The following is a 20,809-nucleotide window of genomic DNA, read 5'->3' on the forward strand; positions in this document are numbered from 1 at the left end:
GGACACATGTCACAACATAGGCACCTTCCAGCATCTCCCCCATCTGCCTTCCTGAATCAGCACCACAGCAAATTCCCAGCCCAGCAAGGTTTCCCATCTCTAAGTGCCTCAGGAGCTAGCACACAGCCCAAAACGTGACAATCAGAAAGTGTCCTGAGCCCCCAGGAATGAAGCAGGAAGCCAATCATCTCTCCAAGAAGCCAACACCAATGTTTGCCTTTGGAACTTCAATCCCTGCATTGAAAAGACATGAAAATCCAGGTCATTCCTCTGCTCTTTCCCTGAAGGATGAATCAAGTCCCTCAATTCTATCTTTAGCTGGAACCACAGTGGGAGGTCTGCAAGGGTGGAAAAACCTGGGAAGTCTGAGATGCAACCTGCATCATGTCTGGGCTGCATCTGTGTGACTCAGCAAGCTGTGAGGGGTAAAATCAGCATCTGTGGTAACCCAGAGCCTCCCCCTCTCCTTGCAAAAAATGTGCAGTTGTGGCACAGCCAGACTCTGAGCAAGCAGTGTATTTGAAATAAAAATACTTTCCTTATCTAGCAGATTACAGCAAGGCTTTATCAGCAAGGAGTGTGAAATGTCAGCCTCTCAGGGAAGCAGCTCTAGCACCACAGCTTTTAGGGTAAAATGATTTCCTGCACATCAGCCAGAGAGGGATCCCAGGGCAATATCAGCATCCACTCAGAGACATGGCAAACCTCTGTCTTGGAAACATTAAGAAAGGACCAAGAGTGTGTCAGTCTCTTGATCTCACCCATTCACAAGTGTGTAGGCACCAAGAGGTTTCCCCCTCACAGGCTACTTGTGGGTTTGGTTAGGTCTAACCAGAATTACAGGGTGGCCACGAGTGGCTTTACTGATGAGCCTGACAGCATCTTCCACGGGAAGGACATGAATTGCAGGTGTCAATTCACGACAATACGTTTAGAGCAAACATTCACAGCTCGCTAATGAAGAGATAATTCTTATCCTCCTACCAACACACACAGCTCAGCTCCCCTTGAAATGTGGTGAAGCCTCTTTCCTTCTGCAGTGACCTGCAATGAAAATATGCAGAGCAAACCTTCCCACCTGCACAGGAGTTTGAATAGTTAAACCACTAAAATTAATTTAAAAATTAAGAAAGAGATAGATTTCACATCACTGGAGAGACTCATGCTCTCCAGAACAAGGCAGAGAACCCCTGTTGGTCCATTTCCCTTTGCCACCCTTCTGGCATACATTGCTTTCTTGTTTGTTTTTTTTTTTTTACATTTTCTATGGAAGGCAACTTACTGGGCTCTTTTAGTCTGAATAATCAAACTGAATAAGTCTAACAAGACATGGTGTGGTCTGTGGCAAAGCACACTTCCAGTGTCTTCCTATCTTTTCATCTTACCAGGGTGGTGAGTGCCTGATGCTCAGCAGATTCTGATCACGGGCACAAACCAAGAGCAGGGAACTCTCCTTCCTACTTTCACCTTGCTGAACATGGACACTCTCAGTAATTTATTTACCACATCAGTGCAAGCACTGCAGGCCCTGTGAGATGAAAGAGCTCCAAAAGTCTGCACACCTGTTACTGGCTCTGAGGATCCCATCCTTTAGCACGGAGCAGAATCACACACTGGCTCTGTGCAGATTACACATGAAAAAATCATTAGTTAGAGGGGAAAAAAAAATAAGCTATAACCACCATGAAAGAGGAAAGCTGCTAGATGGGGTTTTTGTGCTTATTCATTCAGCTAAGGTAAACTTCTTGCCTTGGACCTCCCAGAGCACAGGCAGGAGTAACAGCTTTTCTTTCTCAGGACCAAGAAGTCTTCTCATCTTCTTTTCCTGCTTCAACAATTTTGGACTGGATATGAACAAGTTACATCAATCATTTCTGCCTGATTGCTACCTTGCTGCTTAAGCAACAAATAATGTGATTAATGAAATTTTGAGGGAGAAAACAAAGGCTTTGCTAAACACAAAACATCAGCTAAGCACTGTGAACTTTTCTTAAATTCCCTAGAAATGAAGAGCAGCTGCCTGGCACCAATTCCCCCCAGCAGCAGTAACTGCAGCATTTGGAACAGCTCTGGGTGCTTCTGAAAATAGACGTGATCTTGTGCCAAAGAAAATAATCCCTTAATTTTATAGGTGTCTGAATATAAAAAAGGCTGAAAATGAGAGTGTCTGGGGAGACACATATAATGCATTGCCTGGTGTCTAAAAAGGTCCTTCCTTTTCCTCTCTCAGCATCAGCAAGTGGAACTTGACTTGATTTAAACTGGTAACTTGTGGGGTTCAAATAAACAAACCTTTTCACTTGATGTTCAGTTTGCCATTCATTTTAGTTGTTGGGTCTCAAGCCACCTCAAAAAAAAAGGCAAAAATTAAAATATTTCCCAAATTCTAGCAGTATTCCGCATCAAGGAAAAATCCTCAGCAGCTCTATGGAGTGGCTGCTGGCAGAGGCTTGCCTCAATTTTTTAACAAGATATTTTAGTCTCTCTACATAGCAATGGCATACACTGTCATTGTCTCCTTGGGTGAAACCAGATGAGCTGAAAAATTGGCAAAAGCCCCACATTTTTTTTATTCCTGGGTAACTGATCTATGATACAAATAGCAGGACGAGTTAGGCTAGAAGCAACCTGGATGAGGCTCAGTAGTGAGTGTGGGAAGGGGATATTTGTGCTGAGGAGGACTTGTACCATTCTGGGGAGGGCTGAAGTTCCTCTGCCAGCAACAATGCCCCTAAGAGAAGGAGCAATAGAGAAATCTTCTGCCACAATGCCCCACTAAACCCGTGGTGAATCAATGACTCAATACACACGGCTCTGGAACAAATTTTAGAAAGTAAGGAAGTCTCACCAGAGCATACCATGAAGCTCTGGAGTTATTTAAAGCACAGAAAATACCAAGAATGGCCCATGAAACAGCAGCTGTTTGGGACTGGTCTGTTATAAGCTACTCTAAAGAAAGCACTGAATATCCTAATTATATTGAAAATTATACAGGTCACTTTCCATGTTTAGTACAGAGTGGCACAGAGATAGCCAGGGGACAGGACACATTCTGACTTCTTTAGCATGATGCCACCCAGATCCATATGCAGTTTTGGCCTTCTCCCCTGTCATTTAAACTACGATAATCTGTGCTCTGCACTCAAGGAAAAAGGGGGGTGAGGGAATGAATCCAGACCTTTGTGGGGAATGTTTCAGTGAAAAGGCTGGCTGCTTTTCTGTGGTTACTGAGGTAATGAAACTTCAACAGGGGCTTACACAATGTCAGAGTGGAAGAAATTCAAAGCATCTACAAGAAGGGTTTTAAGTTACTCAAAAGCCTTACTGATAGGATTTCAGAGCCAGCTACTCTGTTTGGACACCAATGTGCAAGTGAACACATCTTTCCACAGGCAGCCAGGCTATTCATACTCCCAGTCTTGTCCCAGCCATTCATAGGCAGGAGTGTGAAGCAGCAGAGCAAATCAAATAAATGACTTCATTCCTCTGGGGGTATGAGCAAATGAGAACAAAGAAGCAAACAGTTAGAAATTCAGGGTGCCATATTTTTGGCAAGTTTTCTTCTGCTGGGGAACTAAGAAAGATTCAAGGAATACAACTGTTACACTTGTCCCTAAGTCTCTGCACTCATGAGTGCACACGAGTGTGCATGCACATGCAAGCTCCAACATCTCCCAAATTTATAAGCCCCCCTGCCCAGCTCTGGGGAAGATACCACACAGCAGTTTAACATACTAACACTTGTGCAATTGGATACACAGATGTATGTCTGGGGTAAAGCAGAGTTTGGGGCACTGCATCCCATGCCAGGGAAGTGTACCCTCTTTGCTAAGGCAAAGGCCAAAAGCTCTTGGAAGGCCTCACTTTGTAGTAGAAAAGGTTTTTATGGACAGGCTAAGACACTCCCAATTGCTAACCTGGAACCCATCAAAACACCAATCATTGTGAATTTTCTCCTGCAGCAATCCATGTCTAGTTCAGAAAAGAAACATGTCTATGCTTGCTGGTGAAGACCAATGTCCTACTGGAAATATGAAATCTTCTACTATGAACTAGGGAAAAAGTAATTACAATTTTCAGACATGTTTCAGTAATGTGAAAACCCAATCTGACTACCTGAGAATAACTCTGGTTAAACCACTCTGCCTACCCAGCCTGGAGGATGAGTCCCTCCTGAGGAAGGACCAAATCCCCTGTGAGACAGTGCTGGCTCTTCCACACACCCGGCACACAGGCTGTAGGGAGTGAAAGCAAAGCTACATGGCCTTCAAAACCTTTGAAATTGACAAGCTGAAAGACATGAACAGCAGCTGTTTGCTTTGTGCAGGGTTGAGACCCTGTGAGGTGTTACCATCAGCTCCCTCCTTCCCAGCCACAGTGGGAAAGGGGGAAACTCTACCTGGCTGCTTCAGCCCCAGCAAGAACTCTTGATCCAGTTTTCTGCAGGAAGAAGCTCAAATCCAGCCTTTTGGCAATTTCCTCCTTTCAAACCAAACCAAACCAAACCCATCACTACTCATCCTCCCCAAACCCTGGTACAGGCAAGTGCCCCTCAATACAACAGCATCCCCATGATCTCCTTCCTCCTCTACTTTGGAACAGGAGTCTGCTAAATACATTTGACGCTGTGACTCCTTTCCCTTGATCCCTTCTCCATTTCTATTCCTTGCCCCACTTTTCTTGCTTATACTTCTCTTTCAACTCTCCCATAGGTGAAAGACAAACTGAAATATGCTCCAGAGCTGAAGTTTTAGTTCATCATATGAATTTGAAATCAAGCAGAGTATCAACTTTCCAAAACAAATTTCAACGGATGTTGAAATAATTCTTTTTCCAGCAATGATTTGTTTGGTTTTTTTTAAAGTAAAGCAATATGAAAAATAAAGTCTTGCTAGAAAGGAGAATCCCTCTCAGCAACTCTCCTCAAACAGTGCAGGACTGCTGAGACAGGAGGAGCCCTGCTCAGCCCCATGGCTGATGGGTCTGACTCTCCTTGCAGCAGCTCATGATGATTGTAGGGGTCTTGCTGGTGAGGTTCACCAGCAAGAAAGAAAGAAATAGGGATGTGTGCAGAAAAGATTCACAAAGTAATTTATGGTGAGCTATAGAATGGGATTTACGGCATTAGGCAGTGGTGTGACAGAGGGATGGGGTTTGGTTTAGGACATTAGGGCATTTAGGACACTTCACCCTTCATCCTCAGCCAGATGCATCCTGTGAAATGAAAGCTGCTGCTCTTGGACAAAGCAGCTGGCTTTCCACATTTAGTCCAAGTCCCAACCAGAAAATGTTTGTAACTCAGGAAACACTCCAAAGAAAACCCTTGAGTCACATTTCTTACAATGTTCCTATCAGGCTTTGAAGGTCCAAAACAAGGACAACCATTATTCTGCAGGCTGGCAATGATTTCAGACTCCCATTCATCTGAAATGCTTAATTTCTCCAGATCCCAGGGATATTATCAGATTTTGTGGGCCATTTAAACAGCAGCAGCAGGAGCAGCAGGAGCAGCTCAAGGAGAAACATCTGGAATAAACATATGGAAGGTACTGAAGTCAATGAGATCTCTGCAAGGGTAGTATGGAACACCTGACTGCAAATGTCAGCTGTATGGAACAGACACTGCTCTGCTGCCTGTGAAGGAGCTTTAACAAAGAGTTAGAAGCTGAGCTGCCCTGGAGCTGCATGGCTGACATCCATGTCTCCTCTTTCACGTGCAGGACAGTTGTGACAGTGAGTTGTCACAGGTGTATGATTGCTCCCTCAGAGGGGACTGGCTAATAAGCCAGGCAGCACTACTGACTCTGAGCAAACTGCTCCATAATTGGCCTTTTGCAGAACAGGACATCTTTAATTAATCTGCTACTGTTTATGTGTGCTATTCCCACTGGAGCTCCCCCAGAGAGCACGGACACCACGCTGCACATCTGACATTCCCCAAATATGTGATGTCAGTCATGTCTTACAGCACTGAGTGCCTGCTGTGTAATTACTGCACATCAAACTCATTCCACAGATGGGCAAATCAGGGCAGGGAGTGCTAGGCTGGAGCAAACCCAGCCATTCCTGTCCTGGTGTCTGGGCCACACACTCCAAAATAAAACACAGTTGGGACTATCAGGCAGTTGCTACATCTAAGCCTGAACTCTGCCAGATCTCATCTGAGCTCTGTGCAGAATGAAAACCCAACAGGCTGGATTCAGCACGCACACTTCAATGCACAATGCAGCTGGGCTTTAGTAAGTCATCAGGCATCAGCCTGAGCCATTAGAACAGATCTAAGTCCACAGCAAGTATAGGCACCACTTCAGCTCTTTTTCTTCCTTAATAAGCTGCATCACACTCTCTTCTGTTTATCCTAACAACCTCCATCTCAGTGCTTACAGATTGAAGGACAGATACACCCAAACCATTGGACATTTTACACAGTTTTATTGCAAATATCAGCAGATATCAAATCCAGACACCTGTGAGGACTCTGCTAAATCCATCACCAACTTACAGTGCAGTCCATCAGTCAGAGCAGTTGTCCTCAGCATGGACCAAGATCAAAGTGTGCAGCTCAGAAGGCTTCAAACCCTGCTATTTTCAGCAGCCTTTGGTACATATCTCTGTCTGAAATTCCCCAGCACTGACATCCTTCTGTTGTCACCCGTTACTGGTTGGACAAAGTCTCTGATTGCACTCAGCAGCACCCTGGCTCTGAAACAAGAGATAGTCAAATGGTGCTTCTGGCTTATAATGCTAAGCAAAAGCAGATTTAGTTTTCTGTGCTCAGGACTGCTAAAGCACTAAGTGTAGATAAGAGCAGAGGGCTATGCTTGCTGGCACATAAAAGGGAGAATACAGCACAGCCAAAATTCTACTGCAGTTTTGCAACAGGGGAATCTACAAGGATAAGCTCCAAAATGCCTGATGATCCTCCTGACACAGAAGAAACACTGTGAAAAGAAAAGCAGATTCTCCCTTCCTTGTCTTCCTACAATCTTTGCTTTTCCAACCCTAGAACTCAAGACCAAACAGCAAAATTAAATACAGTTGAACTGTCAGCTGTCTGTGCTTAGCTCTCCTCCCTCAATAGCAGAGAATAACTTCCAAAGCTCTCATTAAGTGGCTTAAATAAGATGGGCAGTAAAGTGGTTCATACAATGTACTATTGGCCCAGCTGTACCACTGACCAGCTGGCACTTAAAAGCACTGATAGCAGCATTGGCATTCTGTTTCACTTGGCACAGTAATCCTGATCGCTTCCCAAACACAATCCTTTCTAGGCTTGAGTACATTCTTACCCCAATAAAATAATCCCTCACTCAGGGGCTAAGCACTACTGGCTCTTATACCTGGTTACTCCCTCCCATCTCAGGTGTGCAGCACAGGCAAACACCAGGAGGGTTTTCCTGTTCATCTCCCCAGCTCTGTACATGTGAGAAGAGCCAGTGACACACACCTGGAGCATGCAAGAGCTCAACTGGCAATCCTACTTAGCAGAACTTTGTTAATTCAGTACAAGTTGGCTGCAATACCAAAGCAACCCCAAAGAGCAGCACAGAAGATCCCAAAGGACCTGGAACCCTTTCTGAGCAGGGCTCCACCACTTAGAAGCTGAGCTGCTTGACATCCACTACATAAAACAGCAGCAAAGGGACAGGAATAAGCCTGAAAACATGCAATAAGCATGTTTGTAAACAATATTGTAAACAATAAACCTGAAACATGCAAACCTTCACTATCTAATATTTCTCAAAAGCATCATGAAGGACACTATGGCTTCTGCACTGTGCTTTTCAAGATAAGTGAGTGTACTGATTGCTGGCAACTCAGTGACAGCTTTAAGTGCTGTAACTTTTAAAGAGAAAGTCCAGATGAATGGTTAGTCAGGTTTCTCTGCCTGGTTTGGTTTCATGCAAAAAGGATTAGAAGCTAAAAATGGTTTATTTAGGAGTCTATCACCTAGCCAGATTTCACAGCAAGGATCCAAAAATACATTTGGAAAACAGAAGCATAGTGATTAAAGAAACAGTGATTTGGAGTTAAAAATGCCGCTGTGGGAAACCTTGTGCTACAGTGCAAAAGTCATTTTCTAGGGACTGTTTTGTTGAACAACTCAAACAGTAATCAGGTTGGAATGAGTCTCCCAAGATGGGAAAATCTCTTTTGTTAAGCTCAGATCTGAGTTTGGCAACATTCAAAGAATCGTAGCCTACTCCGAGTCCCAGAGCTTCAGCTATCACATGGAAGAGTCCAGCTGCCAAAACTGAAACTGTCCTGCACATCCCAGGCCATTGGGGAGCTACAGGCCTTGTTCTCTACAAAGCAGTGCCTTGCAGAGCTGCCTCCTCTCACAGTGCCCACTGCAGCCCTCCAGCATCCAGGCCTGAAATATGTCTGGGCACTGGGGAACAACCAAGCACTGACGTCCCATGTTGTGCTTTTGTTACACCCAACTCACTGAGGGTACAGGAATGAGATATAAATCCACCATTAAATCACTGAGTGTGCCTAGGATCTGCCCCTTTAGAGGGCAGCGAGCTTAGTCAAGGAAAGATTGAGAAAGATTCAGCCTGTCTGGGTGGTGGAGAGCAAACTCCAGCAGCAGGAAGGGTGGCTGGGAGAGCAAAGGTCATGCTGATGGCAGACAGGGGTGCAACAGCTTCAGCAAAAGTGCTGCATGATGCCAGTCTGAGCCAGGCCTCAGCTGGACCTCAGCTGGAGACCACAGCCCAGACAGGGACATTACCTGAAGAAACAGCTCTGGGGGAGCCTGAGGATGTCCTTTGCATCCTCACAACACACAGGACATGTCTGCAGTGAGCTACCACAGTGTGCAGCCCAGCCTAGGCTGCAGAGAAGGAACATGCAGTTGACAGCTGAGTGGACAAGCCGCTTCCTAAAGTGGATCACATCACTGTTTTTTCTGCTATCTGCCTGCCTTGTGACAGGATCAAAGCTGAAACCAGGTGTTACTGAGCAGCACCCCAGTGAGCCAAGGCAGCTGTCTGGAGGAGTCTGTGACTGACCCTGGAGTAACAACTCCAGAGAAACAGCAGAGCCACCTGGGTACCAGGGTGCAACACTTATGTTAAAGAAAACGGAGCAGGGCTGCCAACCAAGGAACCATCATCTGCCTAAAGACATTAACATTTACAACAAAGGGAACAGTGGTGACCAGCTTCCCCAGCAGCCCACAATGGGATCTGCAGTCAGAGCAGCATCCTGCAGTGCCTACCCACAGTGTGCTGAGTGCACCAGGGTAATTAAGAGCATAAGATGCACCAGCACCACTCCCTCAGCAAACCCTGTCCCAATCCCAGCCACCTGCTCTCAGCAGCACAGACCAGGACCCTGCATCACCATTCTATAAAATCCTCTCTCATACCAACATGAGTTCCCTCTACAGAAACAGCCTTTCCTCGCCCACCTCTGGAGCTCAGAGCATCCCACAATTCCTGGTTAACAGCCTGCAAACACATCCCCAGGATCAGTGCTGCCCACAGGTAAGAAAACTGTCCATTCTCAGCCCCTGCAACAGAGAGACCAGCAGCTCCATAAATAGAAAAAATGGAGATAAGACACAATATATTCCTCCCTTGAGGCTGGCAGCCCTTGATGGGAAGTGTTTTCCAGCAGCAGAACAGTGCAACATACCACAAGTCAGTGCTCTTCCTTTCAGATTATCTCAATGAAACTTTGCAGTTTCTCATCTGCTTCCAAAGACAGAGTAACTCAGGTCACAGATGCCCCGGAATATATATATATAAACCTTAGAACAGGCAGTGCCTTGGCAAAAACCACCTTAAAAGCAGCTTTCTAAGCAAGGGAACCAACAGACTGTGCTTCAGTCCCTGGGCAGTCACAGCAACACCTTCGGCAAATATTTTGAAGGATATTTTCCAAGCTTTCTCTCTGTACCCCACTGATCTTTCCTGGGAAGGAACATAGCTGGCTCCATCTTCAAAAGAAGTTGCACCCGCAGCCCTGGCGATGCACAACTCCCCAGTGCACCCTCGGGAGTCCAGCCCTGACCTCAGAGAGCTGTGGGTGTAGGCAATACTTGGCAATACTTGGAGGCAGGATTTGCACTACCTGCAATACTTGGAGGCAGGATTTGCCCACCCGTTTTATTCAGGCAGAAGGTTCTGTGAAAGTGCTCCCACTTCTAACTTTGACAGGGCACACAGTCTCAGGCTCATCCTTCTGCAGGGATTTGATGTGAGATCAAGGCTACCGCTGCAGCTGCTTTGGAAAACCCATGGTGAAATGTAGAGGCATCCGTGACTTACAGGGACAAGGTACTCTGCAAACCTGAGATATTCTAGAATATGTGGTTTTATTGCAAGGGTCGTGGGTAGAAAGGGCCTTCCCTTCAGCCACCAGCCTCGGCTGAAGGCAAGTCCCAGAGAGAGAGAACAAGAGAGAGCAAGAGGGTATGGGCTAAAAAGTGGGGAGAGAGCTAGAGCAACGTGGCAGAGGTCAGAGTGCAGGGGGAAGAGAGCAGAGGTAAGAGCAGGGAAAGGAGAGTGAGGTCCAGAGAGAGAGAGCGAAGAGGAGAGCCGAGAGAGAGAGAAGAGAGCCAAGAGAGCCAAGAGCGCGAGGCCTTGGTTACAATACATCTCCTTTTGTGATGAATATTCTAATTTACAGTGACCAACCAATACAAGACACAAAACCCTATAGAATCTACATACAGCCTATAAGAACTACTATATTACTATACTGTGTTATATTTTAAACTCTAAAAACTACTCTTTAGACTTTTCTGTTTTGCTACATTGACCTTTGAATCCCTTAGCCAGCAGAAAGGTCTTGTTCAATCAAAAGGGATTCTCCTTCAGCTGGCCAGGCTATTGTCTTCAGGTTATACAGTAACTAAGACTCGGTATCATACAACTCAAAGTAAGCTTCCATTTCTATTTCGATTACAGGTTTCATATCTTCAGAATCTTTTGCTAAGCAATCATATTTATAAGGTTTCCCTGATTAATCTTTCCCAACAGTGAAAAGCAGCATGTTGGTGTCTTAACAAGCATTTTTGTGATTTTTCTGATTTTTTAATTTGGGTATACCAGGTACATTCTGGTGGTGCAGACAGTCAATTCCTGACAATGTCCCTTCATTTTCCTCTCCTTCACAAATTTTCTGCAACCACCCAGATATTCCCATGACCCTTAATAAAGCCTTTAGTGCTGCAGAGACAGAATTTTCTCCTGCCTGTGGCCAACCCACTGACTGTAAAACCTGCTGATCGCTCTGTGCCCCTGGTGCCGGTGACATTCTCCTGAGCAGCCTGTCTGCAAACTCTGCCTGACCTGAGAAACAGCATTAGGGCAGGGAGCAGGGGACAGTGGCCACTGCCACCAGGCCACCTCTCAATGGCCAGCCTGTCACCTCTGTGCTGCAAGGGGACACGTTCCCTGTCACAACAGCACAGTCGACGTGCTGTCCCACACCCTATCTGCTTCCCATCCCAGCATGAGCACAGACTCAGCCTTTCATCCAATCCTGAAAGAACGTGTTTTTCTCCTCCTATTTTTTTTTTTTTTTTCAGTGAACAAGAAGCTACAAGTGAGTATTTGGCCTTTACAACTTATGGGCTGCAGCCAAACCCTGCCATATGTTCCAGCTAATACATGTGGGCTTTGCTTCTCATCCAAGAAAGAAAAAAAAGGACATTTATGAGTTGGGATTCAGCAGGATCATGTGGGAAGGAAGGGGTGGGGAAGTGATGCTATTTTTGTTGCTGTAATTATTTGGTGGCCAAATCCTTGACCCTTGACGTCAGCCCTGAAGGGTCTGTTTAACTGACCAGTTGTCATGGAAAGGAGGACTGGGTGGGAGGTACAGCCTGATGAGGAACAGCTCTTTGCTGCCTGAACCCACCCACAGGCAGACCCCCTGCCTTCATTAGTCATCACCAGCTCATGGCCAAGAAATAAAAATGTCAATACCTTATTGCTGATACATTCATTGGCTGGAAACAAAAGCATCCAGGGAAGTTCGTGCCCTCCTTGCTGCCATCCATTACTGTTGGAACACACTGGCCAAGCCCTGATCTCAGCTTCCCCAGTGCTAAGGCAGAGAGACTCCATGGCCCTCAGCTGGGTCACTCTGGGTTCACATCAATTTATCCAAACTCAGCCTGGCCTCAGTCCAGGCTACACACATGGAAATATGCCCTGTGCAGAGTACAGGGGTTCCTACTCCTTGGGAACAAACCCAATCACAATGACTAATTCATATCACCTCCAAAGGAAAAAAGTAAGATAAATAACCCCTCAATTCCTTGCTGCAGACGTCCAGCAGTGCTCTGAGCCCAGAATCCTGCTAGCAAGGCTCCAGCAGTGCTCAGGAGGTTGGCAGTAAATGGATCAGCTACTGACTGGATGGTTTCTCATCGCTGCCACTGCCATCCATGATGAAGTCACTAGTTGTACAAGGAAATGGGAATAATCCTTGCTGAAACCTCAGCCACAACTAGAGAGCACTGGGCAGAAGTTTGCTTAGCAGGGCTGAGTTGCATTGCTCATTCACATGCAGTTCATCATCAGCTGCCGTTTGTTATTCCTGTGGCCAAGGACAACAAAAGGGCTCTGCAGAAGCCAGAGCAGAGCTCCCCGACGTATGGATGAGATTTAACAGGCAGCACAAAAAGCCACTTAACAAATCCCAGCACACCAAGGCACATGGACAGGGCAGTTCAGCAGCAAGGCTCTGCCAAGGACCTGCCAGCAGGGGAAGGTGCAATAACCACGAGGAACTAAGGAGATGCAAGAACAGGGAAGAGGCAGGGAAGGGTCCCATCCCAGCAGCACAAGTCTGGGATCTCCTGCAGTATTGGTGCCCAGTTTTGTTCCACTTGGGATATTAACCTACACTGGAAGGCCTTTAGATCAAGGTCTCAAAAAATCCACTCAAACCATGTGAGTCACACCTGTCTCATCCATCATCCAAGCCACGTCACCAGAGATTGCCAAGAAGTAAGGAGGAATTCAGGATTACTCTGTTTTCTCCAAAAGACTGAGAAATATTGCAGACTGGGACACACTGCAAGTATATTTTGAGGCCCTGGCATGACTGCATAGCCATGAAGTGAAAAAGAAGAATTTGGCAAGAGCAGCCCTGGCTATTAAATGGATGATATTAGGCTGTATGAAATGAGCTTAGTGGGTCTAAGACCAGTATGTGTTTACTGGTTGTGTCCTGATTTGCTGGGCAGTGCTGTGCTAATTTACTATCAGTTGAAATGATGTGATAAACTGTAAATATCTTAGGGTTTTTTCAGATTTGCTCTATTAGAAAACAAAAAAACAAAAAAACAAAAAAAAAAAAAAAAAACCCAACCAAACAAAAAACTCCAAAATACTCCCCCCAAAAAAAACCCATTTAAACAAACAAACAAACAAACAAAAACAACAAAAAAAAAACAACCCAGAAGAAACCAGCAGAAGAAAATTACTACAACCAGCCTGTCTAATTTTAGAATTTTTAGTACATCACAAGCTCATAGTCAGGTCCAAAAAGTCAAGACTGAGACTCCTGTGAAGACACTGAGACACCACCATGACAAAGATGGACCTAGTCTGCATTTGCTGGCAGCAGAATTGAACCACTGGGCCACCTCTTTCCCTCTCTGACAATAATTTCAACTCTAAACACTTCAGAAGCATTTCATTTGAAATTGTCAGCAAGAAAAGAAGCAGGGGCAGTTGGGTCAGTGTCCTGGGCTTAGGGCAGGACTAAATATCTTGCTCTAAACCCAGGACACCAACCCAAGCATCAAGACTCAGTGTTCCATCCCCATAAACTGAGTTTATTTTTGTCTTAAATAATTTTAACTTTCTGAGCACTAACATTTACCCTCTGCTGAGGAGCAGGAATGCTTTCTCAGAAAATCTAAATAAAGAGACGTTCCAAGAGATTAATTCTGGGATTTGTTTATTTATCCAGTATCTGAGTAATACCAGTTCTCAAGATTGAAGATAAATAAACACCACTAATAGTAAAAATCCAAATAATAATAATTATCTGACAGTCTTACTATAGGTCTTTGTCTGAGATGTCACATAAATCCTGCAAAAACAAGACCAACTGCACAGGCAGACCCTGCAGGACAGGTGGTGCCTGTGATGAGAAATATCTGCTCCCCCAAAGACTTTAAAGTAAGAGGTTTTACACATTATCCTGTGTCACTGACCACGAGATGCTGCAAGTGAAACCACATTTCCCCAGTGTGGCTCACCCCAGGACAGGACCCCATTATCTGCTTTGGTCCATGGCATTGTGGCACCAAGGAAAACAGAGCAAACTGTTCATGGAAAACAGCAGTAATTGAGTGAAACAAACCGAATTCCCTAAGCAACTACATTACTGTGAATCCAGAATTACTCCACAATCCCTAGGTAGGTGATCAAGTACGTGTCACAGAGACAAAAGTCTCTGGCCCTGTGAAAAACACAGAGATGGGCAGCAGTGAGTGGTGGAAAGAAGTTGGTGAAGGTGTCTCAACAACCATCCCAAGGGCTGGTACAGGCACTCAGACACCCAAATGTGGCTGTGGAGAGATCACAGTACTGGCAGAGGACAGAACAATCAGACTGGAGAGGTTAAAGGCTGAGGTTTATACACACAACTCTCCTCCCTTGGGTCTGGATTCTCATACATAGGGAGCTTTCAAAGGCAGAACTGGAGTCAGGCAATAATCTGTATCACAAGCTTTTCTGAAGTCTGGGCTCCCACTTGTCTCTCTTGTTTCTCTCCTGTGGTCCTTTATCAAGTGATTATTGTGTCTGTTGCATTTCAGACATCTTGGTGGTGGGTGGGCAGGACAGGACAGCGTGACCCAAGGACACGTTCCCAGGGGTGCCTCCAGCACTGCCCCATCTGCTGCAGCGTGGAAAACACGGCACTGAAGATAAAAGTGGAAGCTCTTCCCAAACAAGACCTTTTCTTTAAAAAAAGGAAACAGCTTTAAAGAACAAATAAACAGCCTCTCCTACAACACAGAAAACCTAAACATTATTGTTTTATGCTTGCAACACATGAAGTCATGATGGTAATAGAACTGAAGAACATCTCAGACACAGCCAAAGACAGAATAAATCAGACACAGTCAGACTCTTGCCCCTTTTGCTCCACCTACAATCTGGCATTACTAAGAGAGAAGCAATGTCCAACATGCTGGGGACTTGTTTTATTTATTGTTTTAAACCCAAGCACAGACTGAAAGGCTTTTTTTCATCTAGATGGAAGGCTGGTGGTTACACACTACATACATACAATTCCTGCCATGCTTCACTGATGTGCAACGGGGCATTCAGGCAAGTGGGGAGACAAGACCACTGCAACTCGGTATTTACAAAGTGGGAGGAAGTGCACAGCAACAGCACACCAACACCCAGGGAAAATTAAAACAGGCTACAGCCATCAACCCAGCAAGCAGGCCAGGGATTGCTGTGGCTGAAAACAGGATGAGACAAAGGAAAGAGACCTCAAGGGGAGGGTCAGTAAGGTAGAAGAGAAACAAGATTTGGTTTTGCAATTGACAGAGTGATCAATTTTTCCTGGTTACTTGTTGTTTGTGGACCAAGCTGACTTGCAGGAGTTAGACTGGGGACTGGAAGTAATGCTCTGTCACAAGGTTCATGGCAGACCATCCAGGGCAAGCTCCAACACAGCTCCTGAGTCAGCAGCTTGCAGCAGTAAAGGCTGTCACAGAGTACATTGTGTACATTTCCTCCTCCACTCACTCTCAGAGCAAGAAAAACCCCAAAAAACAGGGTTAGGAACATCATGGCCTGCAGGCCAGGTTTTCACAGAAACAAGATGACTAAAGCAGCAAAGCAAGGAAGACAAAACCAATAAAATATATAAGAGGGCAAAGAGATCCCACCACACCCACCTGCCAAGCCTAGAGGTTATTTCTTTGACAAAGACCAAGCAGCCAGCACAGAGCTGAGACTCAGCAGCATTTGGCAAACTGCCCAGCCCATGGGACATGACAGCAGAAACCCACTGAAGAACCTTTTCACTGTGGGCTGGAAAGCCCACTACATGCACTGCATGTTTTCATCTCCTTCTCTGTTTCCACACCTTCTCAAACCCATCCTATCCCAACTGACTCAACCAGATGTACCCACCAGATTTCCAAATTACCTAAAAACACTAGATATCCTAGGAAGAGTCTTCCTACTTAAATACCTACTGAGAAGCTGCAAAGTCTTGCAAACACATTTGGACTTCAGCTTCTTGTTCAATGCAATCTATCTACAGTCTGTGGAGTCTGCAGTGAACCTCAGGAGCCTGATCTGAGCCCAAACCTGACAGAAACCTTCAGCTGAACCCACAAGCTGTCCCATTCCTGCAGTGCACCACAGCCTCCCCTCACATCATGCCAGAGTCACCAGAAACACTCAGATCACATCTGTGAAATAGCAAAGTGGTCTTCAGAAGACGCTTGTTTCTGTTTCAGAAAAGTATGGATAAATTAGGAAATAATTGATAGGATGATGAGGATGATGACATCAGAGACTGACAGAACATGTTTTTATAGAGGGATAGCAGCACTGATATTCCACCTACACACATCATCACCTCCCTGCCCCTTTACAATGCTCTATGTTGGAGTATCTTGAGCATCTGCTCAAAAGCATGAGCAATGCAGCCCAGTGCAGCTGCTGCTATCATCCAGCTTTTAAAGTCCCAAAACAGCAAAACAAAGCAGCAAAAGGAGTCCAAAACTTCCAAATCTAGCACCAGTTTTCCAGCAATTCACTGCAGAGTCCCATTCACATCATCACAGCTGAGCCAGGCTGTGCTGGTGCTTGCTCTGCAGTGAGAAACCAGAGGCAGTGGGAACCCCCAACCTGTTCCAGGGCACCCAAAAGGCAGCAGGGAGTCCTGCCTGCTCCCAGGGCATCTGGGTGCCTCTGCTGCTCCCAAAACAGCAGAGGCACACACAGTACTGGCCAACATTTGGCTGTGCATCTGTCCAGCAGGGCTGAAAGCCTTTGCTTTTCCTACCCCACAGGAGTATTGCAAGGATTAGTTCATGTATATTCAGCACCATTTTTCAAAGTGCTGCACAAGAGCCAAACCCTTCGATTTTTTTCATCTGTTCCTTGCTCCATCAGTCCCTCCTGACGGGATGTGTTTCTCCCCTCCTGAGAAACAAACAAGCACGAGGTCAGCAAGAGTGGGAGGTGGGAAGCACATTCCAGGCTGCTCCTCTTCTCTCAAACCACAAATGCCACCAAACCCTGCCATGCTCCCAGTGCTCTGTACTAGTGCCCAGCATCCTGGCCTGGTCATGCAGCCCAGGGAGGAGCTAGACAGGGTACACAGCAGGGTGTTGAACCTCATCTCATTTCCTCTTTGATTTCAAGAAGCAAAACACGAGGGTGAAGTGGCCACCCTCAGAGCTGTGCAGCCTTTTCTGTGCACCCACAGCAAGGCAGGGGGGCTCTGCACAAGCCCTGCTTTGCAGCTCCCCTTTTTAGACAAAATGCTGAGCAGATGCTGCAGCCAAAGTCAACCCAGAGGGAGTGGAGCTGATGCATCCCAACCCTGAGGGAACATGCCAAAGCCTTGGCATTCAGCCTTGGCATGAGGGGATGGTTCACATCCAAGTGTATGACACTAGACCTCGTGTTTGCTGCAAGTGCAGGCAAATCCCGTGTGGGGTATTTCCTCCTGTGCACAGACTTGTTGAGCCAGAGGAAAAGGGCAATCCTGGGAGCAGAGCTCAGGTACAGGCAGCAGCCAGGTGAGGATGTGGACAAATCACTGCAGGGTGCTGTGAGGGACAAGGCTTGTCAGGCTGCTTACAAAACCCGAGAGCATCAGAAAGGTTTAAAGAAAAAGGTATTAAAAACACAAACAAGTCTAGTCAAAGAGTACTGTCCCTTGGCTTCAATGCCCAATACCCAGAAGCCATGCAGGTAACAAGAACATCCACTACTCCATCTGAGAGCAGTGATATCAGTGTTATCACAAACATAAAATCCCCAGATGTTGCAAAAGCAAATTAAGATGAGTCACACATAAAATAAATTTTAAAAGGGCTGTTTTCAACACATTGCTTTGAACAGCTCAGAATGCCATTTTAAATGAGGAAAATAATCTCAGTCTCAGTAGAAACATTTATGCAAAAACAGCCCATACCCCAAAATTTTCTGGGGTTTTATATTTCAATTTTACTGAAATGGGAGACAAAAATCCAATTACTTAATTTAGAGGAAAGTTTTTCAGTGAGTTTAACATCAGTAAATCTGAAAAAGGCTTTGAAATCAGATTAAGAAATCACTTCAGTTTTTAACATGACAAATTTTGTGTCACTTCCCACAGATGCTGACACTACATAGAGTATCTTTTATCATAAGGACCATCAGCTGCACTGGCACTGCACACAAGCCAAATAACATTTCCAGTTCACCCCCAGGAATTCCTTCAGGAACTCTATGCATCACATGGCCACTAGAGTTTAAGCCAATGCAGTTCTAGTCCCTGACTTGTAAAACTGACATTATGGCAATGACAGAAAAGGAAGCATAGAAAAAGCAATGCAGCTATGATTTTCCACTAGGTTTCAGAGTGCTGATGTTTTGCCTCCTTGACGTGTTGCTGTGTAAGCACTGCACCACAGGCACCAGCACTGCCCAGGAAAGATGTTTGCTTCTCTACTTGGAAATGGATTTCAGCAGAATCACCCTCCCTGTGCTCCACTATGCAGGTCTTCACCTATTAAGTTGCCTATAGCAACTAAAAGGTTATGAATGTGCTCAAATAAAGAAGAAATCCACAGGGAGATGTTCCAGAAATGCTTTAAACATTCCACTTGGCACGAAACAAAATTCCCGGCGTTTCTGTCCATAGTAGTCATGAACAGGAAGACTTACTACAGGTGGCTGGCTTGACAGAGCACAAGTCTTGAATGAATAGGAAAAATACCATTAACTATCATGGTGTGGATTGGTGGGGGGGTTGTTTGGGGTTTTTTTTCCCCTCTGGGTTTTGGGTTTTTTTCCTTCTTTTTGGCAAGGAGTTCAAAGAGTAACACCATTTTTCTCAGGGAAGGCACCAGTTATAAGGCAGAAGTTACTGCGATAAGAGGATGATACTCAGGATGTCAGTGGCTGCTAAATACCGACTGCACGCTGCTACTTTGCAGAAATAATGCAAAGTATTTCACATCACATCAGGATAATGACCATCAGGTCCCTGGAACACAGGTTATGCACCTTCCAGCTTCATGTACAGTCCCAGCTCCTGAAACATGGAATCAGTTCAGCTTGTCTGAAAGGGAAACACCTCTGGCAGAGGGCATTGGGGGGTTACTGAGGGGTTTCTGGGGGTTTTTTTCTGCAAACTGAAGGCAGACGATTTTCAGAATTACACTATGTTACACTGAAATAAAAACATCCTTTCCCCAAAGCAAATAGAAAAGCTACCCAAAACAAGACAGGAAAAGCACAGGTGAACCAAAGCTGGAGAGAATCTACGTTGCCATCCAGGATTCTCTGTCTCGGGAACTGGCCATGACACTGACCAATCCCAGCAGTGAGAACGTTGTGGAGGACCATACCCTGGGATATGGCAGAGGGGGCACACCTGGGATGCTCGGGAGTGTGGAATCGCGGGTGACCCTTTGCAGAGGGATGCTAGGAGGGCCGGGCCGGGCCGGGCGGTGCCTACCTGGATGTATGCGCGCTGCAGGTAGCTGTAGGGCACCCTGCGCTGGAAGTCGGCGCGCACCTCCTCGGCGGCGCGGTGCCGGGACACGGCCCCCAGGCGCGGCTCCTCGCAGCTCCGCACGCATCCCGCTCTCCGCAGCACCGAGCCCAGGAACGCCAGATCCCCGCCGGGACCCGGGCCCGGCGCCGCCAGCCGCACCTGCGCCCGGCACAGCCTCCGGCACCGCAGCCGGGCCGCCCGCAGCTCCCGCCGGCTGCGCAGCGCCCGCTCCAGGCACCGCGCCGCGCCCGCGAAGTCCCCGCCGTAGAACGCCTCCACCCCGCTGGCGTACAGCGCATCGAAGGGCTCCAGCGGGCCGCCCTCCGCCGCGCACCCTCCGCCCGCCGCCGCCAGCACCGCCAGCACCAGCAGCAGCAGCAGCAGCAGCGGCAGGGCCCCCCCGGGCCGGCTCCCGGGTGCCATCCCCGCCGCGCCGCCGGGAAAGGACCGGACCGGACGGGACGCGGCGCGGGCAGCGCGCTCCGGGCGCGCTCGGGGCGATGGGGATCGGCGGCGGGATGCGGGAGAGTCCGGGGCTCTGTGGAACTCGATGCGGTGCTGTCCGTGCAGTGGGGCCCGGCGCGGTGCGGTGCGGGGTCCGCGCTGTGCAGTCCGCCCCGCTCCGGGGATCCCGCTACAATGGGGCGCCGGCTGGGTCAGTGGGAGCGAGGCTCCGGGGCGCCGCGGGCTCCGGGGCTCTGGCCGAGGTGGCGGCGGGCCCGATGCTCCCTGCACGCCCGGCCTGTGCCGCCTCCCGCGCCGCCGGCACCTCTTAAAGGGCCCCGCCCCGCCCGCCCAGCCCGCCCGGCCCCCCCGCTCCAGCCCGGGGCGCGGAGGGGGCGCGACAGCGGCCGGCGCTGCTCGGAGCATCCCCGCGGCCGCAGAGGCTTGTCAGTGACGTCGGGAAATGTAAATCGTGCCGGGGTGATGTCAGCGGCAGCGGCTTTTCCTCCCGCTGCTCTCCCCGCCCTGCCCCGCACCTCCTCCTGCCGCCCCGCATCCCGCGCTGGCGCCTTTAGTCAAAGGATGCTTGGTTTTGTCTCCCTGTGAAGCCGCTGCTTGGAGCGGTTTTTCGCTGGGTTTT

The 20,809-nt window shown here is 47.3% G+C and overlaps 1 protein-coding gene across 1 annotated transcript in view; it reads right to left on the reverse strand.

Annotated features, from left to right (window-relative positions):
* Nucleotides 1-20,148, reverse strand: part of P3H2 (prolyl 3-hydroxylase 2) — a gene marked incomplete at its 5' end in the record, with an annotated part of 63,803 nt that extends 43,655 nt beyond the window's left edge. Inside the window, one exon of the mRNA XM_083868652.1 lies at nucleotides 19,687-20,148. Coding sequence (XP_083724778.1) covers nucleotides 19,687-20,148 — 462 coding nt within the window. The remainder of the gene's footprint in view (nucleotides 1-19,686) is intronic.
* Between the last annotated feature and the right edge of the window lie 661 nt (nucleotides 20,149-20,809).

This window comes from Zosterops lateralis, assembly GCF_965231275.1.
Source record: "Zosterops lateralis genome assembly, chromosome: 10".
In the NCBI taxonomy this organism is placed as follows: Eukaryota; Metazoa; Chordata; class Aves; order Passeriformes; family Zosteropidae; genus Zosterops; species Zosterops lateralis.